Source organism: Leptodactylus fuscus, chromosome 3, assembly GCF_031893055.1.
Source record: "Leptodactylus fuscus isolate aLepFus1 chromosome 3, aLepFus1.hap2, whole genome shotgun sequence".
NCBI classification, from domain to species: Eukaryota; Metazoa; Chordata; class Amphibia; order Anura; family Leptodactylidae; genus Leptodactylus; species Leptodactylus fuscus.
The window spans coordinates 55619125-55646146 of record NC_134267.1 but is presented as its reverse complement, the minus strand read 5'-3'; the positions used below and the strand labels follow the sequence as shown (position 1 = coordinate 55646146).

General features: G+C 42.0%; 1 protein-coding gene across 2 annotated transcripts in view; it reads left to right on the top strand.

Moving 5' to 3' along the window:
* RIN2 (Ras and Rab interactor 2) overlaps positions 1 to 27022 on the top strand; it is a 119615-nt gene that overhangs the window by 23122 nt on the left and 69471 nt on the right. Inside the window, exon 2 of one of the 2 annotated variants that reach the window (XM_075267610.1) lies at positions 19114 to 19206. In XM_075267610.1, coding sequence (XP_075123711.1) covers positions 19159 to 19206 — 48 coding nt within the window. In that variant the 5' untranslated portion in view covers positions 19114 to 19158. The remainder of the gene's footprint in view (positions 1 to 19113; positions 19207 to 27022) is intronic. The other variant, XM_075267611.1, reaches the window with a different exon arrangement.

Sequence of the window (27022 nt, the reverse complement as noted above, 5' to 3'; positions counted from 1 at the left end):
TGGGAGATACAAGTATTTATTAAGACATGTCAGGAGAATGGAAGAAATACCACAGGATAGGTCATCAATTGAAAAGTCCTAAAAAAAAAACCCTTTAAGATAATTCATTAGTTTGGGGGCACTATAAGGGTAAATTGACATTGGCAGCTTTTGGTGAGCTCTTGCAGTGTTTTTCTATAAAAATTAGAGGAGTATTTAATTTTTTTTTTTTATTATATTTACAGTATCCCATTTTGTGAATATACTCTGCAGAATAGAAGTGCATTTCCAATATGAAGAGCGTAAAGTTTCAGCTTTATATTTAGGCTAGGGCTACCAGCCCAACATCACTGTGCAGTACTAGCCTGAAGCAGATTGACATAGGTGGACGCAGCGAGGCACAGAAGTATTGGTTTAAGCAGTTTTAGGAAAGGACGAACGCTAGTATGAAACTCCCATACACCAATCTGTTCACACAAACTATATATGTGTTCAGAAGCTTTAATACAAGTGATCGGATGACCACAGACCCCTCCACCTGTTTCACCCACCACATGGCTGAACCGTAAGGACAAATGTTTCTGCACAGATTTAACAGGTGATAAAACAAGTGTATCCCTCAAGAGGCCTCGTGAAAGACAAGACAGCAAGTAGAGAGGTTATTAGTGCATAGACCATGCTTTCATTTACCATGGGTGTACCATGGGGGCATATGGAAATAAGGCTCATCTAAAATATAGTTCTAAATAAATATATCATCATCTTCATCTTCTTGTTGTGCTCACCACTGACAGTATAGTCCGGCTAGAAATTTGTTATTGCAGGTAAAGTCAACATTGGTTCATCTGATCACCATGTACACGAAAGCACCTTACTACACCTGACTACTGACTACATCTGACTAAACCTGACTACTGATTACATCTGACAACATCTGACTACACCTGACTACATTTGACTGCAGACTACATCTGACAACAATTGACTGCAGACTACACTTGACTATACTGGATTACAGACTACATCTGACTACACTTGACAGCACCTGACTACATCTGACTACACCTGACTACACTTGACTACACCTGACTACACTTGACTACACCTGACTACAGACTACATCTGATTACACCTGACTACATCTGACTACACCTGACTACAGACTACATCTGACTACACCTGACTACAGACTACATCTGACTACACCTGACTACAAACTACATCTGATTACACCTGACTACAGACTACATCTGATTACACCTGACTACATCTGACTACACCTGACTACAGACTACACCTGACTACAGACTACATCTGACTACACCTGACTACATTTGACTGCAGACTACATCTGACAACAATTGACTGCAGACTACACTTGACTATACTGGATTACAGACTACATCTGACTACACTTGACAGCACCTGACTACATCTGACTACACCTGACTACACTTGACTACACCTGACTACACTTGACTACACCTGACTACAGACTACATCTGATTACACCTGACTACATCTGACTACACCTGACTACAGACTACATCTGACTACACCTGACTACAGACTACATCTGACTACATCTGACTACACCTGACTACAAACTACATCTGATTACACCTGACTACAGACTACATCTGATTACACCTGACTACATCTGACTACACCTGACTACAGACTACATCTGACTACACCTGACTACAGACTACATCTGACTACATCTGACTACACCTGACTACAAACTACATCTGATTACACCTGACTACAGACTACATCTGATTACACCTGACTACATCTGACTACACCTGACTACAGACTACATCTGATTACACATGACTACATCTGACTACATCTGACTACACCTGACTACAGACTACATCTGATTACACCTGACTACATCTGACTACACCTGACTACAGACTACATCTGATTACACATGACTACATCTGACTACATCTGACTACACCTGACTACAGACTACATCTGACTACACCTGACTACAGACTACATCTGACTCTATAGCTTGTGTGCACATGTTATATCTACATCAGACCAGACAATTCTTTCATTACAAGAGTATTACCAAAAAATTGAACAATAGAACCCAGTCACTTCTGAGTGATATTTATTTCTGGAAGGTTGCACTATTTTGCTCATTATTTATGATGGAATATAAGATAAAATTTTCTAGGTGGTAAATCTGCCTTAATTGCAAATAGATAACTTCACTTTGTGACCAAAACCCCATTAAATCAGGCTAGGCTTTGTCCAAGTGCAGCAGCTGGATCGTGTGTCCTTGCACTAAATAGGCAGGAATGCCATGGCTTTAGGTTTATGTGGACTTTTCCTTGACTATGGTCCCTGAGTCTACTCTATTCTTCCATATCCAACGTTACTTGAATGTGGATTTTGGAACTGTGCTTCTGGAACAGGACCTAGGACACAGTGGTGTAGACAATAAACAATCAGGCAAAAGGAGCCCTATTTTTTCCCCCTCCACTGCTGCAGGTGTGTTCCTAGTCTTTGACAAGTAAGCCCTTGTTCACATCAGCGTTTGGATTCCGTCTGTGGGAGTCTGCATGGGGACCCCCCGAACGGAATACCAAACGCAAGTGCAAAGCGTTGTGCTGTAAAAGCGCACGGACCCCATAGACTATAATAGGGTCTGTGTGTTTATCGCCAGATTTCCGCAGGAATCGTACAGACAGGAAAGTAGTTCCCAATCTATTTTTCTGTTTGCATGATTCGTGCAGGCAGTGTGCGGCAAGCACATGGACCCCATTATAGTGTATTGGGTCCGTGTGCTTTTACAGCACAGCGCTTGCATTTGTGTTTGTATTCCATTCGGGGGGTCCCCATGCGGACTCTCCTCAGACGGAATACAAAAGCAGATGTGAACAGGGCGTAATTTGAAGCCCTTAACCTGGAGACCTCTGAACTCAGCTTTGCCCTGGATTTGTTATTTTGGCTTGAAAAACGGAAAGCTAATCTGCTTAAAAAGCGGTTAACTGCGGGAACACATCCTTTTGATAAGGAGAATGGTAACATCCAGTTGGCAATTTAGTCCTACATTTCCAGGAAGAATAACAGAGGGACGGCACAGCACAGAGTTATAAGGCAGGTTGCGCCAGATCCTATGAGGAATGCACTTATTTATTAAAACAGACACCACAGGATAGCAGACGCTTCCCTGTCCTCTGGTAATGATACAGATGTGTATATAAATAAGTCTAGAATTGCCAAATTCCCCGTTTCTATTTATTTCCACACATGCCAACTTGCAGCGAGGACATGACATGTATGCAGCTGCTTCCCTTTATGTTGGTGTGAGGTCTAGATCATTATTTCCCTTTTCTAATTTTATTTCACTTCACTCTGAAATCAAGGACAAGGCTCAGAATAAAAGTCTGGCTGGGTACAATAGTGTGCGAAGAAATGGAGAATGTGAACCAATGCCAGCTCGGCAGGTCCTGGTTTTCACTTCCAGGTTTCTTGTTGGGTTGGTAGGTTGTATTGTATTCACACTTGTGTTATGTGTGACCCCTAAAATTGTATTGTCAATCATTTTATACAAGCTGCCTGATAGTACTGCTGGGAAGTGTCCACAATACATGTCACATAGAAGGCGGTTCATGGTTGTACTTAAAGGGGTTGTCCCACGTCGCATACTCGCTAGTCTTCGATGCAGTAAATTCTTCTGTCTTCCGGCTTTGTCGCGTCATTGGTGGGCGGGGTTACATATGCAAAGCCAGCGGCGAGAAGTCGTCGCTTCTATGCCGCTGGCCCTGCGTGTTCGCTGCCGATGCACTAGGCATTGGGCGTACAGCCTTCACAATGTGATATAGACCCAGCATCCGCTGTAATAAAGAGGCGGATGCCGGGGAGTGTAGACGCCGGCACAGGTGAAGCCAGCAGCGGCAGGACCGATGCTCCTATTCCTCTCCTCTGCCCCCCCTCCCCTCCGGAATAGCAGCATCGCTCCTGCCGCTGCTGGCTTCACCTGTGCCGGCGCCTACACTCCCTGGCATCCGCCTCTCTATTACAGCGGATGCCGGGTCTGTATTGGTGGCTCCTTCCCTCCCCCCAAAGTGTAAACTACCCCCCCTCTCCAGGCTCACTCCCGTGCACTTAGCCCCTCCTCCCTCCCCCCTCAGAGCAGCAGATACATCACTTGACTTATGACCAGATAAGTCAAGGGATGTGTCAAAAAAAAAAATGAATAAAGTAAGATAGTGAACAAACAAAGCAGTTTTGCTGAAGCAATGTATTTAGGAAAAGTCTTACATTCACATTAGCAAGCAGTATAGATAGGATCCTTGTGATGGGACAACCCCTTTAATGGCGAGGACTTTTTATAATCTATCTATCTATCTATCTATCTATCTATCTATCTATCTATCTATCTATCTATCATCTATCTATCTTCAAATGATACAATTATTAATATTGTATAATAAATTAGATGTATAAATTGTTGCCTATTTACATTTATGTGGTCAGTCACTAGTCTTTTTGTGAATTGTTGTTGTTACTGTGTCTTTCTGGCCATGGCTGTCAGCTTTTGATGACAGAGTTGGAGATGGAGTCAGGCTATGGAAATACAGTATAGAGGAGTTGGAGTCAGTGGTTTGGCCTACGAACTCCATAGACCTGAGACTTCTGCTCTTTACAGTTATAGTGTATACCAGTAGGGATATTCCTATTGCAGAGCATATTATACTACCTTAGTATTCTGAATCTCCAAAATATTAGCTTAAAGAGGACCTTTCACCATATCTGGGCACAGGCAGTGTTATATACTGCCAGAAAGCTGACAGTGCGCTGAATTCAGCGCACTGTCGGCTTTCCCGATCTGTGCCCGGTGTAAAGCGCTATCGGTCCCGGTACCGTAGCGCTTTACAGTCAGAAGGGCGTTTCTGACCATTAGCCGGGAACGTCCTTCTGCCTCGCGGCGCCTATCGCGCTGTGCTGTGGAGCGGTGAGGAACGCCCCCTCCCTCTCCTGATAATGCTAGTCTACGGACAAGCTGTGTGAGCAGAGGGAGGGGGCGTTCCTCCCGGCTCCACAGCACAGCGCGATAGGCGCCGCGAGGCAGAAGGACGTTCCTGGCTAATGGTCAGAAACGCCCTTCTGACCATAGAAGAGCTACGGTACCGGGCCGTAAGCTCTTCACACCGGGCACAGATCGGGAAAGCCGACAGTGCGCTGAATTCAGCGCACTGTCAGCTTTCTGGCAGTATATAGAACTGTCTGTGCCCAAAAGTGGTGAAAGGTCCTCTTTAATAGCCCTTTGTGTTGTGTAGTTTAGTAGGTTATAGTAATACAGAGTCCCATTATTACATTCCTAGCAAACAAAATAGGACAATTAGAACATTTTCCACGTAATGGTTTTTATTTTCTCAGAAATTCTTGCCATTTCCTGTGTATTTCTTTAGGCGCTGGTAGAAATAGTAGGAATTTCAGTACTATGTGGCTCCAAAACAGCGTTCCTTCCAAGGGTCACAATACTAAGATTTTGTATTGGAATAGAAGACGCTTCGGTGTTATTTTACTAGCGTAGATTTTTGGGTAGCTTTTAAGAATATGATAGCTTTGGTGAAAAATATGAAAATAATAAAGATGATAATCTAATGTTACCCGTCTTGTTGTGTTCTTCTTGGTGCACAAATTAACATGATGTTATCGCGTCCATAGCAGTGTCATCGGCTGTCCTGGTCATGGAGACCATTAACATATTCATCAGGTTTGATGGTGAACATATTGTGACATACTGCTGAAATAACAGACCCCTTATAAAACCCCAACAAACCCCACTGTCTTTGAGGTCCGTCTGGCGCCATTCATATCATTGTTACAACAGATCCAACACAGCATTGTGGTTTCCATTATAAAATAAAGCCAAAATGTAGATGTGAATAAAGTCTAACATCACTGTAGACATCATTTCTGGAAAATCCCTTTAAGGATACGTATCACCAGTGTGATTTAGCACAGAAGTGACATTAGCAGTTTGAGGGGTTGTCTGGCTGTTATTTTTTGACTTTATGGCTTAAAAGTTAAGTCATACTCACTTCGCCATACCCCTTCCACTCTTTACCTAATGCTTCTCATGTCCCCCAGCTATCTGAACTTCCTGGACCCGCTTGGTTCAGATATGTGACCACTCCGCCAGTCACTGACTAGGGTGGATCGTCTCTTTGATCAGTGGCTGGCAGATGAGTCACATTTCTATAGAGAAGGAGACCAGGAAGTAATGTAGAGACCATGGAGGGAATCTGGAGGCATCGGAACGGGAGTGCCTAGGGATTAGTAAGGCAAGTATAACTTAAGCCATTCAGATATAAAAATGTAGCTGAATATGATGAAATTCTGAGAAAATTAAACTTAAAGGGGTTTTCTGGGCTGAAAATATTTATGACGACCAATAAACAGATTGGTGGGGGTCCAACACCTAACACCCTCACCAATCAGCTGTTCTCAGGATGTGAAACACTGAATGGAGACAGCGCTGTTCTCTTTGTAGTGGCCAGACCAGATTACTGCAGGTCACTTCCTATTAATATGAATGGTCCTAAGCTGTAGTGACTCAGTTCAGCCACTACACAGAGAACAGCGCTGTCTGCTTCCTGCTCCATATTAATCGGTTGGGGTCCTGGGTGTTCGGTCCTGATTAATCGGATATTGATAACCTATATAGATAGGTCTTCAATATTTTTAGCCCCCTTAAAATTTAATTCACTGCTAGTGACTGCAGAGGATTTGGTTAGGTTAGGTCCTCTAACATTGAGCTCTGACCCCTACAAGAATATAACTACATTTTTTTTAATTGTTTTTCAAAGAGCTACTTAATTAAGGACACAACATGTCTCCAACAGGATATTCCAGCCCCATGAAAGCCTACAGAAAAATAAGTGCAGATGGAGACCCCCAGCACTTGTCATATGTCACTCATGGACGTGTGTTGCTATGCTACAGTCCACATATATTCATATGAAGGGGGGTTGACATACACAATTATTTGGAATCAAACATTTTCCGTCTTCTTTGTGGGAATATTAGCCCATCTATGGCTGGTGATGTTTTTGTGCACATACAGTCCTATGAAAAAGTTTGGGCACCCCTATTAATCTTAATCATTTTTAGTTCTAAATATTTTGGTGTTTGCAACAGCCATTTCAGTTTGATATATCTAATAACTGATGGACACAGTAATATTTCAGGATTGAAATGAGGTTTATTGTACTAACAGAAAATGCGCAATATGCATTAAACCAAAATTTGACCGGTGCAAAAGTATGGGCACCTCAACAGAAAAGTGACATTAATATTTCGTAGATCCTCCTTTTGCAAAGATAACAGCCTCTAGTCGCTTCCTGCAGCTTTTAATCAGTTCCTGGATCCTGGATGAAGGTATTTTGGACCATTTCTTTCTACAAAACAATTCAAGTTCAGTTCAGTTTGATGGTCGCCGAGCATGGACAGCCCGCTCTCAAATGATCTGAAAACAAAGATTGTTCAACATAGTTGTTCAGGGGAAGGATACAAAACGTTGTCTCAGAGATTTAACCTGTCAGTTTCCACTGAGGAACATAGTAAGGAAATGGAAGACCACAGGGACAGTTCTTGTTAAGCCCAGAAGTGGCAGGCCAAGAAAAATATCAGAAAGGCAGAGAAGAAGAATGGTGAGAACAGTCAAGGACAATCCACAGACCACCTCCAAAGAGCTGCAGCATCATCTTGCTGCAGATGGTGTCACTGTGCATCGGTCAACTATACAGCGCACTTTGCACAAGGAGAAGCTGTATGGGAGAGTGATGAGAAAGAAGCCGTTTCTGCACGTACGCCACAAATAGAGTTGCCTGAGGTATGCAAAAGCACATTTGGACAAGCCAACTTCATTTTGGAAACAAAGATTGAGTTGTTTGGTTATAAAAAAAGGCGTTATGCATGGCGTCCAAAAAGAAACAGCATTCCAAGAAAAACACTTGCTACCCACTGTAAAATTTGGTGGAGGTTCCATTATGCTTTGGGGCTGTGTGGCCAATGCCGGCACCGGGAATCTTGTTAAAGTTGAGAGTCGCATGGATTCCACTCAGTATCAGCAGATTCTTGAGAATAATGTTCAAAAATCAGTGACGAAGTTGAAGTTACGCCGGGGATGGATATTTCAGCAAGACAATGATCCAAAACACCGCTCCAAATCAACTCAGGCATTCATGCAGAGGAACAATTACAATGTTCTGGAATGGCCATCCCAGTCCCCAGACCTGAATATCATTGAACATCTGTGGGATGATTTGAAGCGGGCTGTCCATGCTCGGCGACCATCAAACTTAACTGAACTTGAATTGTTTGTCCAAAATACCTTTATCCAGGATCCAGGAACTGATTAAAAGCTACAGGAAGCGACTAGAGGCTGTTATCTTTGCAAAAGGAGGATCTACTAAATATTAATGTCACTTTTCTGTTGAGGTGCCCATACTTTTGCACCGGTCAAATTTTGGTTTAATGCATATTGCACATTTTCTGTTAGTACAATAAACCTCATTTCAATCCTGAAATATTACTGTGTCCATCAGTTATTAGATATATCAAACTGAAATGGCTGCTGCAAACACCAAAATATTTAGAACTAAAAATGATTAAGATTAATAGGGGTGCCCAAACTTTTACATAGGACTGTATTAGAAGATTTACTTCTATATTAATTTATGCATTGCTTCCTGTTTATTGCTCTATGGATCTTTGGGAAACTTTTAGACAATTACAATATCCTTATTCACCATGTGCCAAGTTAAATATTAGGTTTAATGGCCTTACAAAAAAAAAAAAAAATCCCAAGTAATTCAGCGTGTGATCCTAAAGAATGCATCGATGCGTGTTTGGCAAGCTAGTTAGCAGCCAGATGCCATCCATTTTTGCAAAATGTTGCATTGTCTTCTGACTTGTTCACTATTATATTCAGCTTGTATTTCTGTCCCTTGGAATTTCCCCACATACCGTAATTATATTAACATTATTAATTCATTAACTATATTATTAAAAAAGGAAGTTGGTTTTCCCCTGAGTAATGTTAATCTGAAATAATGTGGGTGGTGTGGGAGAAAGGGCGTTGGCGGGTCAATAGGTTTCCATTTCCGTTGCCTTGTTGAAAAAAGACGATTTGTATCCTAGTTATAAATGAGAATGGAAGACGTTAGTCATGAGCGGGAAACGGAACATATACCATTAAATGTCATGTCACATGACCTGTGAAGCAGACACCTCTTTGGTTAGCTGATCTGTGGGGGTCCTGGTTGTTGGACCACCACCAATCTGATATAAGGATAAGACAGAATATCAATATTATAGTCCCAGAATACCCCTTTAATAAATCTGTCTGGATGACAATATGTCAGAAGTGCCCACCAATGACAAATATCACAAAGTGTGAAACAAGAGGAAGATGAGACCCCACGGACTGTTATACCCCAAATCACCCCCCCCCCCCCATACAGCGGTCACCAACTAAAAGGAAGATGAGACCCCACGGACTGTTATACTACAAACCACCCAACCCCCCCATATAGCGATCACCAACTAAGAGGAAGATGAGACCCCACGGACTGTTATACCCCCCCCCCCCCCACACACACACACATACACACTTTACTAGCTTTGGCAATGCCAAATATCTATTCGGACATGCCAATAAAGCTTGTTTGATTTGATTTGACACGTGAGGTGCAGAACAGACAAAGGGTCGTGATCCAAAGATGCGGTGCCACATTATCACACGTCAACGTCAGTAAACCTTTATAGATGTGTTGTTGGTGATTCCCCCGACCATGTATTATAGCAGTGATGGTTTCTTATGTTGCTGAAGGGCACTTGAGGTCTCTTGGGCACCAGGACCCAAGTGCGACTACAAACTCTACACCTGTTACATATATACCCCAGAATGTTAGCCACATTTACCTAGTTGGGGAATACTACGTAATGTATATTATCCTTCCCATTGATGTCCACAGATGTTTTGCAGCTCTTACACACTAAAGTTATCCGTGTGTACTCTTCACCGTGTTAACATTCACTCTTTACCACGGCTTCTACTTGGCAAACACCATTGCTTTGTAGAGAATCTCATGTGTGAGTCCAGCATTGAGAAAATTGAACACAGAGGGTCTTTGAAGAACATTTTTTTATTAACTTATTTTCTAAAGGCCCCCAGTCAAAAACATGAAAAACTGTAAGTCGGTGCCAACACTTGATAAACGCAGCAGCTGAAGTGCAGCTTTGTGTTAGTGCAGCTGTACCCACAAGGAAATAGGACAACCCCTTACATCCGGAATCATTCCAGCCGCGACTTCTACTTCTATAGTCTCTCCTCATTTCTTTTTTTTTTTTTAGAAGGATTGATCTTGATATATGGATACTGGTGTACCTGTAATATTCACTGATAGGGAATCTAGAGCTCTATATGAGACAGCACCTGACAATGTCTGTATAGCACTGTGGAATATGTTGGCACTATACAAGTAAAAGAATAAATGAATAAATGTGTGATGTAACCTGTCATGTAGTAATGCCCATATGGCCCATGAAAAACATGCAGGAATCGGATCGCATGGCTCATATCACATCTCATAGTAACCAATATGATTTATTGCTTTTCATAATCTTCCATACATCTTTATGACATAATAAATACCTGATCAGTAGGGGGACAACACCCGGCCCCCAGACCGATCAGCTCTACGGAGCCACTGTGATAAACACTCCATGGTCATATGATATACAGTCCATGACCAAGGGATATATAGTCCATAATCAAATGATGTACACACAGGTGTGTGGTTATCACATGACCATGGACTGTACATCACATGACCATGGACTGTATATCACATGACCATGGACTGTATATCACATGACCATGGATTGTACATCACATGACCATGGACTGTATATCACATGACCATGGACTGTATATCACATGACCATGGACTGTACATCACATGACCATGGACTGTACATCACATGACCATGGACTGTACATCACATGACCATGGATTGTACATCACATGACCATGGACTGATTTTTATCCACTAGAACTAAACAAAGAGTGACAGCAAGCAGAGATCTAGAAAACCACAAGGAATACAGATAGAAAGTATACTGGAAAATTGTATACAATTATACAAACAATAACTTTTATTTGTTAAAACTCCTTTAATTCTGGCCGTAGTCAGCTGAGAAACAATAGCTATTCTCCTAATCCCCACGTGTGACAGCGGCTTACCTTCTTGAAAATAAAAGGATTTGGCCGCCGAAATGCAATTGCTCAATTTTTCATCTCCAGTAATATCTGCTATTGGGGATGTTCCAAATGCATATTAGATGGTCAACCAGTCCTGCCAAAATCTGTGACTTTGGTAGCCATTTTTTTTTCATTTTCTGATTCCCCAAGCTGCTTCTTATATTGAATGGTGCTAAAGTGGGGAGAAAGAATCTCCCGATCATATACAGAAGACTTTGATCATCTTTTCAGTTGAAATATGGGACAGTAAAATATCACAGGATTTTTCGGGTGGAAACAAGGTGGACCCCATTATAGTGTATAGGGTAATTGCTTTTTAAGCAGATTAAGTTTCCGTTTCTTGGGTCTCCATGGAGACTTCAGGAATGGAAATCCAAACACAGGCGTGAACCAAGCCTCATAGGGATGGTTTTGACACGCAGATTTGGTGCAAGGCCCTTTCCTTGCGCCAAACGTGCCTCAAGCCCTGTTCTGCGCCTTGCTCACCACATTGTTACTCACTCATTATGACTCCTACCAAGTTTCTTCCCACCTCTTCATAAATCACCTATTACCTGCATCAGTTGGGGCGCTTCCTCCTCCACAATCTGGGAAAGTGGGCGGGGTAGGGCGAGAATCTGGGAGAGCCAAGGCAGTTTTCTGGCATGAGATACAATGGAATCTACTGGCGTAGATTTCCATTTTGGCGCAGTCCCTGTGCCAGTCAGTCATTGCCCTTTTCCTGTGCCAGCCAGTCATTGCCCTTTCTATATTTCTCAAAAATATTAAGACTGGTGCGTGATATGTCTAAATTTGCCCATTGGCTTGTCATTCTACAAGATTTTCTTTGTGATCCTGATACAATCTTTTAGAAATCCTGTAGATAACAAAAAGGTTAAACTGGTAACCAACTGAGGAGCCGGACTAGGCCAGTATGTTGGGCTTATCAGTCTTTGTGCAGTGAGGGGAGGCTCCTGCTGCAGCCAGTTATCTTACAGTCAACACACAGAGGAGGAAGACATGGCTGAATTCCTTGCACTCAAAGAGGAGACTTCTATATATTTCTCAATTTTAATTTCCATCTGAGACAATTGAAGGAAACAAGTAGATTATGGGAGGAATTCTTGTTATTCCTTTACTTAATGTCCCTATAATAGCCAGGGTCTGATATAATGTAATATACCAAATGCAGAGAATTTTCCTCTTCATTTTGTCCACTGTAAAATTCTTTGCACTCACACGTGAATGTCATTACTGATGCCTCTCAGCAAGAAGATTTGTCATCTTAGGTTTTGTGGCCATTTAAGATACTTGAGGTAATATGGCTCCGTGATTGTCTTTCATCATCGCCCTCATTAATTCACTGTGCTGGATGAGAAAACGTCTAGTCCGCCAGTCTCCGCTGGTCTTCAGGATGTAGGAGCACGGTAAACACGTCGTTCATAGTTGGGAACCTTATTAACACTCTTACCCTGAGAGTTTCACAATTTAATTTTTTCCTAAAAATGTTATCTAACACAGTCAGCTCTGCTACAATTAGGCAGAAAGGAAATGGCTTTTAGTAACTTTTTTTTTTCCATAGTAATTACAGTGACATAATCCTCCAAGTCTCGAAAATCCTGCCAAAAACACACAGAAGTGGAGTATTATAGAATTACAGTGTCTCCTCGGATCAGCGAGAGGCCGGGCTGTGCCTCTTCCATAGACCTCAGTGACTACCTAGAGTGGAATAACTGGGTGGTGGCAATGACATTATATATATACAGTCCTATGAAAAAGTTTGGGCACCCCTATTAATCTTAATCATTTTTAGTTCTAAATATTTTGGTGTTTATAACAGCCATTTCAGTTTGATATATCTAATAACTGATGGACACAGTAATATTTCAGGATTGAAATGAGGTTTATTGTACTAACAGAAAATGTGCAATATGCATTAAACCAAAATTTGACCGGTGCAAAAGTATGGGAACCTCAACAGAAAAGTGACATTAATATTTAGTAGATCCTCCTTTTGCAAAGATAACAGCCTCTAGTCGCTTCCTGTAGCTTTTAATCAGTTCCTGGATCCTGGATAAAGGTATTTTGGACAAACAATTCAAGTTCAGTTAAGTTAGATGGTCGCCGAGCATGGACAGCCCGCTTCAAATCATCCCACAGATGTTCAATGATATTCAGGTCTGGGGACTGGGATGGCCATTCCAGAACATTGTAATTGTTCCTCTGCATGAATGCCTGAGGATTTGGAGCGGTGTTTTGGATCATTGTCTTGCTGAAATATCCATCCCCAGCGTAACTTCAACTTCGTCACTGATTCTTGAACATTATTCTCAAGAATCTGCTGATACTGAGTGGAATCCATGCGACTCTCAACTTTAACAAGATTCCCGATGCCGGCATTGGCCACACAGCCCCAAAGCATGATGGAACCTCCACCAAATTTTACAGTGGGTAGCATGTGTTTTTTTTGGAATGCTGTTTCTTTTTGGACGCCATGCATAACGCCTTTTTTTATAACCAAACAACTCAATTTTTGTTTCCAAAATGAAGCTGCCTTGTCCAAATGTGCTTTTTCATACCTCAGGCAACTCTATTTGTGGCGTACGTGCAGAAACGGCTTCTTTCTCATCACTCTCCCGTACAGCTTCTATTTGTGCAAAGTGCGCTGTATTGTTACCGATGCACAGTGACACCATCTGCAGCAAGATGATGCTGCAGCTCTTTGGAGGTGGTCTGTGGATTGTCCTTGACTGTTCTCACCATTCTTCTTCTCTGCCTTTATGATATTTTTCTTGGCCTGCCACTTCTGGGCTTAACAAGAACTGTCCCTGTGGTCTTCCATTTCCTTACTATGTTCCTCACAGTGGAAACTGACAGGTTAAATCTCTGAGACAACTTTTTGTATCCTTCCCCTGAACAACTATGTTGAACAATCTTTGTTTTCAGATCATTTGAGAGTTGTTTTGAGTAGCCCATGATGCCACTCTTCAGAGGAGATTCAAATAGGAGATCAACTTGCAATTGGCCACCTTAAATACCTTTTCTTATGATTGGATACATCTGGCTATGAAGTTCAAAGCTCACTGAGGTTACAAAACCAATTTTGTGCTTCAGGAAGTCAGTAAAAAGTAGTTAGGGGAATTCAAATCAATAAAATGATAAGGGTGCCCATACTTTTGCACCGGTCAAATTTTGGTTTAATGCATATTGCACATTTTCTGTTAGTACAATAAACCTCATTTCAATCCTGAAATATTACTGTGTCCATCAGTTATTAGATATATCAAACTGAAATGGCTGTTGCAAACACCAAAATATTTAGAACAAAAAATGATTAAGATTAATAGGGGTGCCCAAACTTTTTCATAGGACTGTATATGTATATATATATATATATATATATATATATATATATATATATATATATATTACAATATAAACCTGCCTACAGTGCCCAGGCCTGACTCATAATCTTAAGAGGAAATGAGTAAATGGTTAGATGTGATTCCCGGGCATAGCAGATTATATTTTTCTATAAAACAGTAGGAGCTGAAATCTTAAGCTGTGCAAACACCATGTCTGATCCCTACTTTTGGCATGTATATTAGACGAAACTCCTGGCATATACGTCAGATGTATCCATAAGGATCTGTTTATTTTATAGAAGCCAAAACAATACCATTTTACTTCCGGTGCATTGGCATAGTTTTATTACTCATCTGTATATAGCCATATCATTTTCATACGTTCTGAGTTCTGTTGCACTCACCGTAGCTCATATTCTCAGTAAATGCGCAGTATATGACACTGGGTTCTGGTGACAGATTCTTCCTTCCCCCAACATCTGCTGTCAAGGGAATGTTAGGACACCCCAATGCACATTAGATGGCTGTAATAGGTAGGTTTGGCCATCTTTCAGCTAATATGTATGGCCATAATGGACTTTTGTTTTTCATAGGTTATCCTTCTGTCCTATCCTTAGCTGTAGCTTCTAGTGCCTGGAGGCTGCCGGATCAGCTAGTCAGTACGGTGCGGACCCCACTTATCATCTACAGATGAAGTACCCTATGTATAGGCCATCAGTAGGATAAGTAACTGAAGAGCTGGCGCAGTGTGTTGAGGTGCGGTGTAATGATGTCATTGTTACCTTGTAGCTTCTGTCTCACTTGGTTACTCTCGCTCTTTGTATTCTATAGTTGTCAGTAAGAGTAGATGAGTGACACAGAACAGACCGGGTTCATGTTACACTTCACTGCAACTTGCACTTTCCAGAAGATTAATATTATGGTTGGAATTTGGATATGGTTACATAACTATACGGATAAGAACATATGACTCTGCTCAAAACACAAGAGCTTGGCCCTCAGCCCAAATGAGTTCATATGGGTGCTTGTAACTGTTACTGACCCTCCCCCTCCAGATAAGACAGATAAGACTGTAGGAGGTGCTGTCCTCAGGTAGCTATACTCTCAGATTCCAGGTGCGTTGTGTTCTGTGGCAAGTACAAGAGAATTAAAATGAGATCTTAACCAGGTCAAAGTAACTCACAGGGGGGAAATTCTTAGCATTCTGCAAAGTCAGATATAGCCTGGGCCGCAGTTCACATTAGGGGTGTTTTACACAAAGGGAGGACTGAGGTCTGATGTGCACAGGGCAGGGCTGTATATACTGCTGTGCTCCAGTGTAATATACAATCTCTGCTCCTACAATGCAATTGTGACTGCTAGTCATCTAGTATAAGGTGCATTTCTATCTGATACTGGAGCAATAGGGCAACAAGAACAGAATACGGTCCATTTGCTTTCCACGAGTTCAGCGTCTTCTTCCCCTTGTACAGTATTTCTGTAGTGGGGAACTATGAAATATATTAGCCTAGGCTCATATTCACAGTATAATAGGCAGTAGGAAGCTGCAGGTTGCTTTTAAAGGTTCTTCTACATATTAGGGTATGTTCACATGGAAGAAAATGTCGCGGAAACCGAATTCTGTTACGGCATTCTGAATGAATGGGCCAAAATAGGAGCGTGTCTCAAGCTGTGGAATCCGCGGCAAGATAGGGAATCACGCTTCTTTTTTTCTGCTACTAGCTAATGGGGAAGAAAAGCAAGCGGATTCCGCGTCAAAATCCACCTGCAAAAAACTCAGTGTGAACTAGCCCTTAGGCCGGGGCCCCACGGGACGTAAACGCCACGATTTGCCCGCAGCAGAGACGCTGCGGGAAAAATCGCGGTGTTGTACAGTGGATGGGATTCATGCAAATCCCATGCCCACTTTGCGGAAAAGATCGCAGCGCTGTTGCGGCTTTGCAAATCACAGCATGTCAATTATATCTACGGAAACGCCGGCGGCTTTCCCGTAGATATAATGTTAAGAGCAAGTCCGCAGAGGAAAACTCTGTGAACTTTCTCTTAAAAGCGCTGCAGAAAGAACCGCTGCGATTACAGCCCATGGGGCCTTAGCCTTAGAAGGATTCCTTGAGACTAAGTTGATCACATACTGGGGAGATTTACAAAGCAAAATGTGCTTGAATTATGGAATAATTTGTGCCAAAAAAGCCTTTCTAATGCAGCGTTTCTCAGCCTTTTCAAGTGAAGTACCCCCAGAAACAAAAAGTCCCAACCGATTATTCTCAAAGCAGCGATCATAAATTCTAAATGTTAGCAAAATAAGGCTTTGTTTAGACTCTAAACGAACTTTAGAGCCTCCATCATCAATTATGTTATGGCCCCCTCATGTAGCATAATGGCTCCATCAGTGCCCCTACATGTAGTATAGTGACTTCCTTTAGTATAATGGCTGGTTAGTGCCCCCAGACATAGTATAATGACCTCACTCAGTATAATGTCAGTGCCCCTACATGTAGTGTAATGACCCCCTAAGTGTCCCACTGCTCATTGTGCTTCTAAAGTAAGGTTGCTGTCAATGGCTATTCATCCTGGATGAGGGGGGTGCACATACCAAAGGTTGAGAACCACTAGTATAATATGCTCTGTACTCAAATAATTGAGTGTTTTAGAAACTTCTTAGGGTTGGGGGGATATCGTCACTCCATAGGGAGAGACCACTATTTAGGTGTGTGGAGTCTTATTAAGCCATGAGCGCTCCACTGTGCAAAGGAACATGGGAAGAATATGCAAATCTGACTTCCATGACGTAATTAGGAATTCAGTGCCTCAGGCATGCACACCAATAGAGGGCGCTGACTGAGAATGTGCAAGTCTATCTTCCATGATGTAATTAGGAAGACAGAGTCTCAGTCAAGCAATCCAATAGAGGGCGCTCCCTTTAACATTATGCCCTTTAACATCATGCCGACCTTCACAGAGGCCTTGTTTGCAATGATGTTTGGATTTTACCAGGTAAAATCCCCACAAGATAGATTTGCACATTCTCAGTGAGCGCCCTCTATTGGTGGGCATGCCTGAGGCACTGACTTCCTAATTACATCATGGAAGTCAGATTTGCATATTCTTCCCAAGAAACTTTTTAGACATTTTTACAATTTGTATGGAAAGAAGGTGGAGATTTGCAGGAAAAGGGCATGGCTTATCGGAAAGTGGGTATGACCTAAGGTGACACACTGTGCCAAAATTTTAAAATAGGCAGAATTTGTTAACAATCTGTGGATAAATATCTCTTATATGTGCAATAACTGGTGGAGATTTAATTTCTAGTGTACAGGGACCTCCCGCAGTGCACCAAAATTAATAAGGGGCGGAGTTTTTGAATAATTAATAAGGGGCAGAGTGTTTGAATAATTAATAAGGGGCGGAATCTTTGAATAATTGTGGCCGATCTGCCACCAGCACTCACAATATTAAGACCAGTGTACAATGTGTCATCCTAATACATTCCCCCCACTCTTTGTCACCACTCTATCCAGAGGATGGCGATCCTAATGCTGTACCTCTCCAGTATCAATTTGTAATAAGGTATTTAAAATGAGGTTTTCTAAACTGGGTGCCCCTATAAGGTGGCAATGAGCCCCCTTTGCCTATTGGGTTCTTCTTTGTTCAGCTATGCCCCCTACCAAATCCACATTTGGACTGTAAGTAACTATGGTCAATATTAACTCTTTAAAACCGTGAATGATTATTTATCAAGATTAAAGGAAGGTAAAAAAATTTTTTTTAAAAGGAAACATTTGCTCCAGATACTGCAGATATTGTATATTATATTGAAAGATGTAAGTGGAAAATCTCCGGTTACCCAGTGTATTGTTCCTGGGACTTATATTTGCAGCCCATCATCTTCTGTGTCATCTCTTATCTTGTGTTGTCATACAGCAGGGTTTTCCTAGGAGCGGTTTCTTCTTATAGGGTACGCTTCCTGTATACAGACCTCCTATGTAAATATTACTACCATTAATAGTTAACGCCGCAGTCAGTAGCAGGTCCATATGGCAGGTCTGCTCCAACAGCAGAAGGCTTTCCACCTAGTGTTGTTGTGAAATCCACCAGTGCAGCTTGCATTAACCCCTTCCTGCCCTCTTCTGCCCATATTTTGCTAACTGGAATCTTCCCCCCGATCCGCGTAATGAGATGTAGTTATTTCTCATTAGAGGAAAGAGAAAAATTACATTGGGAAAATAAACAGAGACTTCCTGCACCAGTCACTGACCACTGTGCTCCCAGTTACGGGATCATCTCACCGCCCCACCACCTCCTTTTCTCCATCTCTGTGCCTTATAAACATGGGCTAGACAGGAGACTGAGGAGCTGAGCCGGGGATGGAATGGTCGGGCACTGTTGACGGAAAACATCTTGGCAGAATGCGTGTTGTGACTGATTTTGTGGCTTGCGGAGGAATTTCCTACAGACTGCCCTAACCATTAACATGTCTTTCCTCTTAGAAGAGCTGGGAAAACACAGAGGCCGTCCAGTGCAAGTCTTCCCAGATGACAATGGAAGTGTGCAGGTTGGAGGACAGACAGAGCTTCTTTAAGGTACGCTTAAGCTTCTTTAACTTTGACATTTTTTGGAAAAATATGTTTTTAGAGAATGTGTATGTAGCCCTGAGGATCACTAAGGATCGATTTCATGTTACTTTGTGCAGTACAAAGTAAAGAACCTCAGCGATTTCGCATAGGGATGTGTATTTGTACAGTGCACCATGCTCACACTCTCTACTAGGACACCTGCAACTTCAGGGAAAGCCACAAGTAATTCATTATATCAGGAGAAGCGGAATGAGAAACACAGTTCTGCTTCATCTAGCAATTTCAGCTCTGCTACATCCGTGCATAGCTTGTTATGTTACGTGTCTTAACATGGAACCTAGGAAATATATACTTGGTATTGTTGCAAAATAAAAAGTATTCTTCCTTTTCAGTATTGGGTATGGATTTATACAAACACATCTAAGCATGGTGTGTACAGTATATAGTTTGTATATATGTGAATGTCCAGCTATGTATCTGTGTGACCTATACAGTAGATTGGTGTAGAAGACATAAGTTGCACGAGTTGTCCTAAATCAGTTATTCCTTTTTCTAATGCACAAGCAGCTCTTTACCAAAAAGTTAAAGGGGTTGTCCAGTATTTGGAGCATCCTCTAGGTTGGCCAAGGTGGGTGTAAAAGAAAAAAAGCATACTCACTTGTCCCTGGTGCTCCATTGTCTGCTCTCTGTCTCCTTTCCATTGCAGTGCTGGAAGCCATGACACTTCCATGTGATCACTGAGAAGGATCAGTGGCCTCAGCAGGTGCTGGAGAGGGACCAGTGACATCACTCACATATGTTATTGGCTCTTTACCAGCAACCACTTATTGGCTACTGCAAGCCCTGACATAGGATGGAAAGGGGTCGGAAGCAGACAATGGAGTGTCGAGGACAAATGAGTATTTCTTTTTTTTTTAATCCAATGCCACCTCCCATGAGGCTGCCCCAAATCCAGGAAATCCCTCTAAATGACACATTCTACACTGTATAACATATGGAGGATAATTATGGTATATATGAGAGAAAGTTTAACAACAAAGATACAATATTGTGTACTGGTTGCATTACATTACAATAAATAGGACGTTATGTATTCTGATATACATCTTTTAGTAAATACCTGTATTTGCCATCACTTAATTCTTTATGTGTTCTACTGTTCCTCTGTTATTCCTCTTGGAAGTTATTTAAATGCAGAACTGTTCCTTACTGTGTCCTATATGACATTGTCAGGCTGTGTAGGGAGACTGCTCCTTCTCCAACTGGTATCTACCAATATTCAATTCATATGCTGCAATGTAGAGTTCTCAGAAAAAAATAAACAGATTTGTTATATTATACTGGATGCAAAAATCTACTGAGAGAGAGTAGAGTCCACTAGAATATTTATGCTGAGAAGGTTTTGAAAATGTTATTGCAGATTGAAAAGTCAGGATGTAAAATAAAAAAAACCCCAACAAAGTAAGAATACTTAATACTGGTGTATTGTAAGCCTGTCTTATATACAGGCTGCAACCTCTTCATACACTGCCAATAAGTATTTGGACACCCATGCAAATGAAGATATCTGTGGTCGTGATGTACATCATGCTTTCCACCGTTATATAGGAAACAGCATTGGCATTAGTGCATTGGCATTAGTCGCATGCAAGATGCCACGAAGTGCAGAGTTGTCCAATTTCAAGAAAGGGGTAATTGTGGAGTACCACAGAAATAGTAGATCCTTGAGGTACATAGCAAGTGAACTGAATTACCCAAAATTGACAGTGGCCTATCTAATTACAAAGTAGAAGGTGAACGGTGATTGTCGGAATGTGCCCCGAGTTGGCAGACCCCCGAAACTGGGAGATAGAGACCAACGAGTGCTGGCCAGATAAACTGCACCCAACCGATGGCTCACATACACCAGGAGTTTCACTAGGTATCCAGGAGTATTGTGTCGATCAATACCATCCGTAAGCAAGCATCTGCTGGGCTCTACCAACTATTGGATATGAAGAAATGTTGTGTTTCTATTCTACCACAGGTGTCCTAATACTTATTGGTAGACAGTGTATATCTCTGGAGGTCCCAGTGTCAGAATGGAAATCTAAGCCAGGTAGGAAGTGGTATAGATTTTCATTCTAACTCATTGTAATAAATCAGCTGATTCGAGTCATCCCTGATCCCCACATTTGCAGGGCGAGGTTCAGATTGGGGCTTGAGGTGCACATTTGGTGCAAGAAAGACCATGTGCCAAATAGTGGTGTAACTAAAGTCTTGTGGGCCCAGGTGCAATATTTTGTCTGGAGCCCCCTACCTCATGTTTACAGTGAATTCTTAATAGTGATAGTTACAGGTCCTAAGGAGTTTAATCCACCTATGGGTCTCCTTGGCTTATGGAAAAGATGGAAGCTGCAATCTCAATACTGATGCCAGTGCTTATGGACCCCCTAAGGCTCCTGGGCCCCAATGTGACTGCGCCCTCTGTACCCCCTCGAGTTACGCTCCTGCTGCCACACATGTGTCTGAAAATCATCTCTCTATGCCAGAAAACTGGTGTAGAGGGAATGATGAATCTTCCTAATGTTGCTATTTTCCACATAGTCAATGGTCCAGTTCTCTCAGCCTATAGTTATGGCTTAAGAATATCTAGACCTTCACCTCAATGCTTGTGCAAGTGCAATGACCATCTCTATGTTTACATCATACACCATTTTTAGAATGGCGGCCACATGATGTAATTACATCCTCGTCCTATTCACCTCTATAGGATGAGGCGATAATTACATTTCACAGCTGCTATAAAGAAAAGGTGTTGGACTTATTACTGATCTTCTACTGGTGATCTATCATGAGGCTACGTCATCAGTAAAAAAGCACAAGAAAACGCCATTAGGGTCCATTCACACGGACTTTTCTGGCCCGGATTCTGACGCATGATTTGCATCAGAATCTGCGTGGAAAAAAAGCCTCCCATTGACTTCAATGGGTTCATTTTTCCGCCAGAAAACTCCGTGTGAATGGACCCTTAGACTAAGACCCCATGTAGCGAGACACATTGAAAAAAACATTTCGGAAAAGACCGTGACAGAAACGCATCGCAATTTTTTTTTTTCCACAGCATCTTTTTCTCTGCTGACTTTCTGCCCCTACTATATAGGTATATATACATTTCCACAGGTATAATTGGCATGTTCAGATTTTTCGAAAACACAGGTGTTTTTTTTTTTAAAACGCAGCTTTTTCGCTGAATATTTTTTTCTGTAATGTGTTGTTGGGATTAGCCAGAATCCTATCCACTTTGCGAGTACTGTAAAATGCAGCGTTTTTGCAACGTGGGCCGAGGTCTTAGGCTAAGGCCCCATGAGCTGGAAACTCCACGCTAAAGCGTTGCGGGAACAACCGTGGTGGGAACGCGTCACGGTTCTTCCCACAACGCTTTGAACAGAAAGTTCACTGAGTTTTCCTCCGTGGATTTTCTGTTACAATTATGTCTACATGAAAGCCTCTGGCGTTTCCGTAGATATAATTGACATGCTGCAATTTTCAAAACTGCGCCGGTTTTGGAAACCGCAGCGTGTCCGCGCTGCGGTTTTAACCGTGAAATGGGCATGGGATTCGCATGAAACCCATCTACTTTGCATGTACTATATAATGCAGTGATTTTTCGGGCAAAATCGTGGCATTTGCAGCCAGTGGGGCCCCAGCCTAAAAGAGAATGCTCACCTTTGAATATTATTTAATTAATACAGAACATTATATATAATTAGAGATGAGCGAGTACTGTTCAGATCAGCCGATCCGAACAGCACGCTCGCATAGAAATGAATGGACGTAGCCTGCACGCGGGGGGTTAAGCGACCGGCCGACATCAAAGCGGAAGTACCAGGTGCATCCATTCATTTCTATGGAGCGTGCTGTTCGGATCGGCTGATCCCAACAGTACTCGCTCATCTCTATATATAATTAATATTAAAAAATCTAAAAAAAAAATTCATGCTTATTAATTTCCTAACATACCTTGCTAGCAACTGGATTTCTGTTTTTCTTAATCCAGAGCTTAGAGGGCTTCTTTAAGACTCCATAATGATGGCCTATACTTAGGATACATCATTAGCATCGGATCAGTCTGACACCTGGTCCCCACCCCAGCCTATTGTATTCACTTTAGTGTAAAGACCTGGAAGAAGACGGCTCTCAGCCAGCACACAGTGTATGGAGCCTTCTGCTTCATGCTCCATACACAGTGCTGAATGTAGTGGGGTTGTCAGGTGTCGGAATCCCTATTAAGGAATAGGCCACCTATATCAATATGTAATAAGCAGCAAGTTCCTGTACTCCCTCTAGTGGTGACTGCAGGCCTCCAAAATGTTACGTTATGACCAAGTGTCCTGCCGCAGCCACGGTCTAATGACCTCTGACACCCTCGGTTGAGTTGAGACCCTTGACCATCATATGGGAAGATAAATTCACCCATATTATACTTTTAAAATTGGAAAAGAATCAGAAGTTGTGAATTATTCAGGTCTGATGGTGTTAGTAAAAACCTATCACTAAAATGTTATCATGTATGTGTGATATGCTGTTAAATGTGATTTATTGTTCCCTGTTATCAGCCATTTCCGGCTAAGGATTTGCTGACTATACTAATCTTCAATGGGATTTCTTATAGAAACATCCAGAAGATTTCCGCTACCACGATCACTGTGATTTTTTTCATAGTTTGCCTATAACTGGGGGTGGAGGAAATAAGTTGTTTTATAAGACTATAAAATCGATATCCTTGCTCTGTTAGGATTATTAAGGGCACACGGACCCACTTTTTACCGTTTCTGAATTGGAAGGGCGCTTTATATAAGCACCTGCTATTTCTGTCAGATACTTGTTTAATTTTCCCATCTAGTTTCCAAGTAAAGCTTGGAAGCTCCTTCGCTTTTCCTTCTGCCGCTGCTGTGATGTGCTAAGCAGAACCACATGTGGAGCTGTGAGCTTGGCCGGCCAGCCGGCTCTCTTGTGGAGCGCTCCCTTACAAAATGAATTTTCAATAGTGTATCGCGGTGCCAACTTTACATTTTTCTCCAAACCCTGCAACTTATTCTTTGCCAGCTACGAATATATTCAAATTCCATAAATCTTCATATAAAAGACAGGCGTGGTACTGGTATAGATGAGGATGGTATTATATGGACCAGCTCTTTCTATACCTATTCACCAGGGTGCCTGTCTATAGGAATATGTCAAATGCCAATATGTGTCAAAATGTATAGTCACATGGCCATTCACAGAGCTAACAAGAAAAACGGATGTACATGTCCGTTTTTGACAGCCATTGTGCCTCTATTTCCTTTCCGTTTTTGATGGCCGAGTGTCACCCATTTTTAACAAACTGATGAATTAACAAACTGATTTAGTGTTCGTCTTCAGTATAGATGTCACGTGAGCCAGGCCTGCATCCCGACACATAATGAAGCAAACTCGGCCCACGTGATGTCAGAGACATGCCCAAATAGGCCCGGAGTCTGCCACAGGGCAGGAGAGGCAAGTAACACTGGTTTTTATGTTCCCTCACCTCTTCTGGCCCTCCAATCTTTATATTTGGGGATCTGAAAAGACCCCAGCATATAATGATAGCAGGGTTTATGGGGTTCATGGGCCTGTGGCTTATCTTACCAATTCCCACTCTTGATCACAGCCGCACCTCAGAAAGAGAAGCGCAGGCAGCCGTGAGCAGGAGCGAGGATCGGTAAGTAAATAGGGCCCGTTACCTGCTCGGGTTACTCCAGCAGGTAACGGCTTATTAAAAAAAATTAAAAAAACATCAGGGACCCTAGTAGTTAAAGGGGCTCTATCAGCAAAATCATGCTGCTAGAGCCCCACATATGCGTTAATAGCCTTTAAAAAGGCTATTCAGGCACCGTAAATGTTATATTAAACTACCCCCCCAGTTTTAAAATAAAACCCTAAAAAAGAATGTTATCTACTTATGCATCGTGCACTGTGGGCGGGCATTCAGGGTGTGTCTTCTTCTTCATCCACGCCTCTTCTTCCTCCGATGTCCTCCGGTCCCGTCCTCCTCCGGCGCTCGCGAACTGACACTGATATAAAAAAATGGCCTGGGCGCATGCACAGTAGCATGCGGCTTCTACTACGGCTACTGCGCAGGCACCCAGGCCTTTTTTTTTTTTTATCAGTGTCAGTCTGTGAGCGCTGGAGGAGGATGGGACCCGAGGACATCGGAGGAAGAGGAGGCGTGGATGAAGAAGACGGCGCGCCCTGAATGCCCGCCCAGCGTGCACGATGTGTAAGTAGATCACATTCTTTTTTAGGGTTTTATTTTAAAACGGGGAGGGGGGGGGTTAGTTTAATATAACATTTACGGTGCCTGAATAGCCTTTTTAAAGGCTATTCACGCATATGTGGGGCTCTAGCAGCATGATTTTGCTGATAGATCCCCTTTAAGCCACTGTGCAGGGGATTGATGAGGTGAGTATCACTTATTTAATTGTTTAACCCATTGAGTTGCATATAAAAAAGTGCAATAGTTACTTAGATGTAAATCTGTTTCTGTGTTCTTTGCAAGGCCGGTGATAACTTACACATCGCATGTTATCCATTCTCTTTTTGATACTTTCCTACATAATTTAGCATAACTCATTTCATAAGTGAATTGTGCAGATTTTCTCCATGGGTTTTTTAGCCACAGATTTTAATCAAGATTGCCATTACAATTACCCATGTGTATAATCTGCAACAACCACATAACCACATGACTAAAGCGCATTATACTTTAATGCACAGTTACTTCCAACTGAGAACTCCTCATGTGTCTCAGAGCATGTATGATGTGATGGCAGGAATGATGGAATATTCTTAGTATACATCAGTCATAAGAGGGCAGTCCACATACTGAATGTCTCTTGGTATGTACTGTAGATGCACAGAACAAAGACATAGGGTCTATGCAGAATGCATGTGAAGTGTCATAGTACATAAAACATACAGTATACTACACATTATTGGAAGTGTATGTAATATATGTATGTTATGTAGTGTAATGACATAAAGCCACCCTGTGAGTTTTACTACGTATCATGTATTCACCATGGCTTATGTAGCACCAACATAGTCTGCAGTGCTGTAATTTATCACATCATGGAACCCTGGGGAATTGCTTTCCATGAGACCTCCAAAGGACTATACTCCCAGGACTATACTGCCACCCCGAACCACAGGGACCTTCTTATTACCGCCTTGACTATTCACACTAAATGGCAGGATTATCTGCCAAGAACATCTGACTTTGTTTTGTAGAGAGATATTGCCGAACACTGGCTGGATATTCCTCAGATCATGTAAGGACATTGCTGTGCACAGGGGGTGCTTGTGCCGGGCTCGGCGTGTGTTGCCTACTCGTATCAGGCTCAGAAATAATTCTAATCCCTCTTGTGCCCAGGCTGGTAGTTATATTTTATTAAGGGGAAACAGATGGATAGAAATGGATTACAGAGGACCACAGTTATAGCTATATACCAGCCTTTATAATATATGGTTATTACAACATTTCTGTATTCTATATTTTAAATCCTTATTACAATGTATACACACATACTAACTAGGGCATTTTCAATACCATGGTGAATTCTAGGTGTATAAGAAAAACCATTGCCAAAGCAGAAACACCAAATGTATAAAAAATATGTGAAAAAGTTTTATTTGAAAATATATAAAAAAACATATAATCACATAAAAGGACATATAAGTTAGAATGGAAAAGAAACAAGTGGGCGCCAATGCTGCCAAATTACATAATACATGGAAGGAAGTCATGTATAACAGGGCC